This window comes from Triticum urartu, chromosome 1 (assembly GCF_003073215.2).
Source record: "Triticum urartu cultivar G1812 chromosome 1, Tu2.1, whole genome shotgun sequence".
NCBI classification, from domain to species: Eukaryota; Viridiplantae; Streptophyta; class Magnoliopsida; order Poales; family Poaceae; genus Triticum; species Triticum urartu.
Genome location: NC_053022.1, coordinates 565630736 through 565637931, shown reverse-complemented (window position 1 = coordinate 565637931; position 7196 = coordinate 565630736). Strand labels below are relative to the sequence as shown.

Genomic DNA, 7196 nt, shown 5'->3' with positions numbered 1-7196 from the left:
GTGTACAAGGGGAGGATTGGAGCTTGCGAACTCTGCAATTTATGCTGTGTTGTTCCTTGCCGGCATCCATGGCAAAGCTAAGGATCCATCCAATCCAATCCAACGTTGGTTGCCACTCACCGTATTCCTTCCATCATTCCAAGGGAACAAACAATATGCAGGGCGTCGATCAATTGCAGTCTCGCAAGTTACCCTTGCAAGATTCTTTTTTTGGATGCTATTAGCTGGGATGCTAGATTGATGTATGGATGTCATCTTCTTCCTTTTGCATGGATCGATTCTTTCTGCATGAATGGATTCTTGAACAAACTATAAGCATTCTGATCACCGTCCATTGCCGATCCGACGGTCAGAAATGTGCAGCTGTCGTGGCTAACGCACGTCATATTCGTTTCCTACGTGATGACACACCTTCTTATCTTATCTTCGCGCGCCTCTTTTCTTCCCCTCTGCCATTTCCAACTCCGAGCGCAGAGCAGAGCAGAGCATCAAGAAAGACTCAGCGCCACGGCGGCAATGGCTTCCACCGCTCTCTCCTCGGCCCTTTCCCTCCTCCACGCCAAGCCCGCCACCACCTCCCTGCCCCGGCCACACCCATTCTTCCCCATCCACGGTCACCGCCCCTCCGTCGCCGTCGCTTGCACCTCAACCGCCGCGGCCTCCCCGAAGGTGCTGGAGCTGGGGGACGCCATCGCGGGGCTGACCCTGGAGGAGGCGCGCGGGCTGGTGGACCACCTGCAGGAGCGCCTGGGCGTGTCGGCGGCCGCGTTCGCGCCCGCCGCCGCCGTGGCCGCCCCGTCCGGACCGGCGGCCGAGGCCGAGGCGCCCGCGGAGCAGACGGAGTTCGACGTGGTGATCGAGGAGGTGCCGAGCAGCGCCCGCATCGCGACCATCAAGGTGGTGCGCGCGCTGACCAACCTGGCGCTCAAGGACGCCAAGGACCTCATCGAGGGCCTCCCCAAGAAGCTCAAGGAGGCCGTCGGCAAGGACGAGGCCGAGGACGCCAAGAAGCAGCTCGAGGCCGTCGGCGCCAAGGTCACCGTCGCCTGACCTTGACCTTGCTGCTACTCCTACATTGCTACTAGGAATTCCATCATTTTACCAAAATTTTCCTTGTCGAAAAGACATTTTCTCTTGTGTAATTGTATCCGGCCAGTTGCAAGATCTTTGCGTCCTTTATATACTCTGTTTCTTGCTCTGTTTTTTGTATCTCCAGTACGACGCGTACCTGAATTCTGATGAATTCCGATGCTTCGTTTCAGAATTTTGATTAGATATGGTATGTAATTTTCTCGGGAGAGAATGCATTACGATATGTACTGGATGTTCTAGACATGGCCTGGTCGATGTAAAATGCAAGCCACTTGGAGTTCGATATACTCTGTGACTGAGTGACCAATGCACAGGTCAGGTGCAGGAATTGCAGAATAATTTCGCGAGCTCAACCGGTAACAATGCGATACGCCCTGACTGACCAATGCACTGAACGACATCCCGGTAGGATTGCTGTTTTCCAAGTATATTGATCAACCACAATATTTACTTTCATCAGAAAAACACACAATGTTTGCATGTACATAAAGGGGAACATAGGACATACCCAGCCTAAAATGGCGACTCATATCTAAAGAAGTAGCGACCTAACTACATTCTCACATTTCTTTTTTGATCTCATGACTTTTTATGTGATCGGAAAACGAATAGGGCATGTATAATGGCATTATCTTAGAAGTGACACATAGAAGTCTAAAAAAAAGGAGTGCCACGTAGAACCCTAAAAAGAAGGAGTGCCACGTAGAATAAATGCTGAGGTGGAGAAGAGAGAAAATATAAGAAAAGATTTGTCTTTTCATTTAAGAGATGATCTCTTAGCACAATATGTCTCACCATGTTTTTATGAATAGTTAGTTATCGAAAATAAGGCTAAGAATCCATTGTAGACATGTTTTTTTTGTTATTTCAAAATTAGATGCACATTTAAGATAAGACTGTCTTTTCAACCATTGTATATGCCCTTAGCAAGGCTGTCAGCTTCAAAATTGAAGTTCCGAGAGTCATGCACAAAAACAATATACTATTTTTTCATGAAATCCAAAAATTGGAAGACACGTTTTGTAAATGGATTTCAGTTATTTTTCAAAAATCCGAATGGAAGTTTCAATATTTGGAATAGTTCTTGTACTTATATGGGAATTTATTACATTGGTATAAATATTAAGGGAATACTTAATTTTTTAGTGAATATTTCTGAACTATATTGGAGAACTTCTTTCAAACAATGACACTTACTCCATTTTTCCAAATATGAATAAAATTATTTTTTTTAAATAAAAAATATTTTGAAAATTCCATTTCAATTCAATGAAAATTGTAAAATTTCATACGAATTTGTGGATTATTTATTCTTTAATTTTTTTTACAAAACATATTCATAAATAATCATGCTTATTTTAGTCATATTTCATAAACATCTCACAAAGATTTCAGAAAATTTTAACGACTTCCATTATATTACTCCCTCCGTTCCTAAATATAAGTCTTTATAGAGATTCCACTATGGACTACATACAGATATATATAGACATGTTTTAGAGTATAGATCATTTACTCATTTTACTTCGTATGTAGTCCGTAGTGGAATCTCTAAAAAGACTTATACTCCCTCCGTTCCAAAATAGATGACTCAACTTTGTACTATCTTTATACGAAGTTGAGTCATCTATTTTGGAACGGAGGGAGTATTTAGGAAGGGAGTTAGTACGATCAAATTAAGTTATGCATGTGCATTAAAATTGTTTTCTATATTTTTGAACAACTTGGAATCTTTTGATTTTCTTTTTTTAGTGGTTTGATTTTCTTTTCTTTCCTTCAAATGTGTTAATTATTTGAAATTTTAAGAAATGATTTGGAGTATTACTGACAGGACTAGGTTTCTGTAAGCACGTTGCAAAATTTCTAAATCGGTACTAATATTAAGTAGAATGCATATCAAACTGAATAAAATATGTAGTAGTACTTCATAAAAAATTGAAATCAAACATTTGTAAAATCTTTTCTAACATTTTTGTACAAATTTGCAACTTTGCAAAAATTGAAACTTGTGCATTTACTAAATTGTAGCTCCAATGAAAAATTAATTACGAAGTGTACAACATAGATCGAATACAGAGCAATGCAGGAAAAATACATTGACGTATAGATAAGGAATTAGCAAAGAAAAAAAGAGATATATAGATAAGGAGTGTGAATCTCAAAGCAGCATTGACGGCTCTAATGTGCTTGCAAGAATTGAGTATTCGACCTTCAACACTTGATCTACAGTAGGTCTGAATTCATCCCAAAGACAGACAGCATTTCTTAGATTTGCCCAGCAAAATTAATTTAGCTCTAGCTTGAGACGAACCCAAGTGAAATTTCTCATGAGTTAATTACCCATGCAACACATACGAATAGCATATAGATAAAAATTCAACATATAGATAAAATTCATATGATACTAATAGCATAGTTCATCAAGCCCAACACTGTTAGAATTAAATCTGAGGCATACCATTGATCATCCGAGGACCAAGCAATCACACGAGCACGACACCGGGATTTGTTAATGAGGTTCACCGATATGGCTACATCCCCGGGGCTTAACTATGGGCGCTCCTCCCCGTGATACCGTCACAATACCGCACCCCGTCCCCCTGGACACCGGCACATTCCGCCGGCTTCCCCTGCGTTCCGGTGCTATAATGTTGGCATAGGTTACATCGTGTGTCTACCACCGCTATATATGAGAGGCCTAGGATACGAGTGTCCTATTTGGACACGACTCCACATCCTATGTAAACACAATACAACTCCTACTCCAACTGTAACATACCTTGTACACAATATTCGACACAACTCTAACAAACACCACAAACTAGTCCATATGATACAAATAATAAAAATAGATAAAAAAGATACTACAATGCAAACATAGTAAAAACTGCTCCTCGTTGTCGTCCTCCTCAGTGGTGTAGTCCGACGACAGAAACGTGTCATTCCACCGAGGATCATTGTCGTCAACGGTCAACACCGGTCCTAGGTCGCACTGCGCTAACGCCAGTGCCTTCCGCTCACGCTTGTCCGCCCGATCCGCAGCTCGCTTCGCCCTCCTCTCCGCCCAGAAGTCGTTCTCTCGGGCGACATCCTCGGGAAGCGCCGGCGGCACTCCGCCATGGCGTACTCGTCCGCCTCGGCGATGAGGAGGTGGCGCTCCCGCCTACGCTGGACGCAGCATTCCTCCTCGGTGACTAGCCGCGGCGGAGGCACGAGCTCCTGCACCTGCTCACACGTCCGGGCGGCGGAGAAGTTCATCTGCACTCGTGGCCTTCCGACGCGTTACTCCCCGCGTCGTACGCGCGGGCAGCCTCGTGGGCAGTCTCAATCGTCCCGAGACCGAGACACACGTCACTGGAGCGGATCTCCGCGTAAAACATGCTGGAGGGGTGGGCGCGGACGCCGCGATAGCCGGAGCTGCTCCGGGCGCGCGGGGGCATTACGGCGGTGGGGGAGAAGGCGCGGCGGCATCGGGAGAAGGGCGTGGTGGTAGCGGGGGACGCTGGAGGCGAGGAATATGGGGGCGGCGGGGAAGAAGAAGGCGCTGGAGTGGCGGTTGGCGGGCTCGGGCGCGCGCGTTTTATAGAGCACGCCGAACGCCATGTGCCTGGGCGCTTTTCCGCGTGCACGTGATTTTTTTCCCGCGCGCCGGAATCTCCCGCGCCCGCTGGAGCGCGCCAAACCGCTCCGCTAAACCATGCTTTGTCCCCGCGCGTGATGTATAGCGCGGCTGTTGGAGATGCTCTGAGCAAGGTTGTGAGCTTCAAAACTGAAGTTCCGAGATTCATGCACAAAAACAATATACCTTTCTCACCAAATCCAAAAACTGGAAGGCATAAGTTTTGCAAATGGATTTCAGTTATTTTTCAAAAATCTAAATGCAAGTTTCAATATTTGGAATAGTTTTTCTGCTTATATGGAAATCTATTATATTGGTATAAATATTAAAGGAAAAATTAAATTTTTAGTGAATATTTCTGAACTATATTGGAGAACTTCTTTCAAACAATCACACCTACTCTATTTTCCAAATATGAATAAAAATGATTTTTTGTGAAATAAAAAATAATTTTAAATTTCCATTTCAATTCTATGAAAATTGTAAATTTTCATACAAATGTGTGAATTATTTCGTTCTTTTAGAAAAGTTATAGAAGATATTCATAAGTAATGACGCTTATTTTAGTCATATTTCATAAACATCTCACAAAGTCTTCACAAATTTTTAATCACTTCCATATAATTCAATCAAATTATGTTAATCTTGTGCATTAAAAATGTTTTTTATTTTTTGAATGACTTGGAATCTTTTGATTTTCTTTTCTTTCCTTCAAATCTGTAAATTATTTGAAATTCTGAAGAAGTGATTGGAGTATTACCGACAAGACTAGGTTTCGGTAAGTGCATTTCAAAATTTCTGAATCAGTACTAAAATTAAGTGGAATGCATTTCAAACTGAATAAAATATGTAGGAGTACTTCATACAAAATTGAAATCAAATATTTGTAAAATCTTTCTAACATTTTCGTACAAATTTGCAACTTTGCAAAAATTGAAACTGTTCGTTTACTAAATTGTAGCTCCAACCAAAAATTAATTACGAAGTGTACAAACTAGATCGAATACGGAGCAATGCAGGAAAAATACGTTGACGTGTAGATAAGGAACTCGCAAAAAAAAATGCATAGATAAGGAGTGTGAATCTCAAAGCAGCGTTCACGTCTCTAATGTGCATGCAAGAATTGTGTTTTCGACCTTCAACACTTGATCTACAGTAGGTCTGAACTCATCCCAAAGACAGCCAGCATTTTTCAGATTTGCCCAGCAAAATTAATTTAGCTCTGGCTTGAGACGAACTCAAGTGAAATTTCAGTGAAACGGCTAAGTTAATTACTCATGCACAATATAAATTAGTCGCCGTAAGAATTCAGTTGAAATTTTAGTGAAGCCGGCACGCTTTGTTCTAGCAAACGAATCCAACTCACTCACACACCGATATGGATATCTATCTATACACGCGGCACAAGGCGCAAGAGCATCCGTCGCATTCAGTAGTCGCCGTGGAGCGACGGCACCGTGGGCCAGAACTCCTCGAGGCCCCAGAAGTTGTCACCCGCCACCGCCGCCGCCTGCAAAAACTCCGGCGGCACGCCACCGTCCATGTCTCCGGCACACGCGGCACCCCCACCTCCTTGCACGGCGTAGCCAAGCTGGTGATCACCCCAGTCGCCTGGCTGCGTCGCCGCCGTGACGACGTCGTAGTGCGGCATGGCGCCCGGCCGGCCCACGGAGTTGCTGCTGCTGCTCTGGGACTCGGTCACCGCCGTCGAGCTCGGAAGCTGGCACCCGGTGCTGTCGCTGGCGGTGGCGCCGCCGCTGCGCTTCTTCTGTATCTTGGTCCTCCAGAAGTTCTTGATCTCGTTGTCGGTCCGGCCGGGGAGGTGCCTGGCGATCTTGGACCACCGGTTGCCCCACCTGGCCTGCAGCTCCACGATGAGCAGGTGCTCCTCCGGCGTGATGTTGCCGCGCCGCACGTCGGGGCGCAGGTAGTTGAGCCACCGCAGCCGGCAGCTCTTCCCCGTCCGGTTCAGCCCTGCATACATGACATGTACTGCTACATAATTTGCTCTCACACACACGTACTACTTGCACCGCCATGCACGGCTGGGAGATATTCACCGGCAGCGCGGGCGAGGCTGTTCCACGCGCCCTCGCCGTTGGCGGCGACGTAGTTGGCGAGGACGAGGTCCTCCTCCATGGTCCAGGGCCCCTTCCTCACCGCCGGCTCCGCGCACTGCATGGTCCTCCTCCTCCCCTCCGGCGCGCGCGTACCGGACCTGCGGCGTAACGCGGTCGCCAGCGTAAACACGGCGGCGTTTCGCATATATAGTCGGGGCCTGGGCGGGCGGCGACGTGAGGGGGGCACTTCGGCACGCCTAACTCGGAAAGGCGCCGGCGGGAGCTCCCGAAGCGGCCATGTCGATGACGTGTCACGCGCTGATTAGCGTGCACCGCTTTCCTTCGCAACTGATAATGCCCGCTTCTTCCTCTCTTCGCCCTGTAATATGGTTTGGTTTGGGTTCGCACGTGCGTATTAACTCCCG

General features: G+C 46.1%; 2 protein-coding genes across 2 annotated transcripts; one reads left to right on the top strand and one right to left on the bottom strand.

Moving 5' to 3' along the window:
* The first annotated feature begins 426 nt into the window (after positions 1 to 426).
* Positions 427 to 1198, top strand: LOC125530970 (50S ribosomal protein L12, chloroplastic-like). The gene has a single exon (XM_048695378.1). The coding sequence runs from the start codon at positions 517 to 519 to the stop codon at positions 1048 to 1050; it is 534 nt and encodes a 177-aa protein (XP_048551335.1). The 5' UTR covers positions 427 to 516; the 3' UTR covers positions 1051 to 1198.
* A 4760-nt stretch (positions 1199 to 5958) lies between these two features.
* On the bottom strand, positions 5959 to 7124 carry LOC125539752 (MYB-like transcription factor EOBI). Its single transcript, XM_048703263.1, has 2 exons — positions 6772 to 7124; positions 5959 to 6685 (listed from the first exon to the last, which is right to left on the bottom strand). The coding sequence occupies exons 1-2, from the start codon at positions 6974 to 6976 to the stop codon at positions 6141 to 6143; spliced, it is 750 nt and encodes a 249-aa protein (XP_048559220.1). The 5' UTR covers positions 6977 to 7124; the 3' UTR covers positions 5959 to 6140.
* Between the last annotated feature and the right edge of the window lie 72 nt (positions 7125 to 7196).

Coding starts and splice junctions, on each gene's coding strand:
- LOC125530970 (XM_048695378.1), top strand. CDS start 517: ATGGCTTCCACCGCTCTCTCCTCGGCCCTTTCCCTCCTCCACGCCAAG.
- LOC125539752 (XM_048703263.1), bottom strand. CDS start 6,976: ATGCGAAACGCCGCCGTGTTTACGCTGGCGACCGCGTTACGCCGCAGG. Junction 6,686..6,771: donor CAGCCTCGCCCGCGCTGCCG/GTGAATATCTCC, acceptor TCATGTATGCAG/GGCTGAACCGGACGGGGAAG.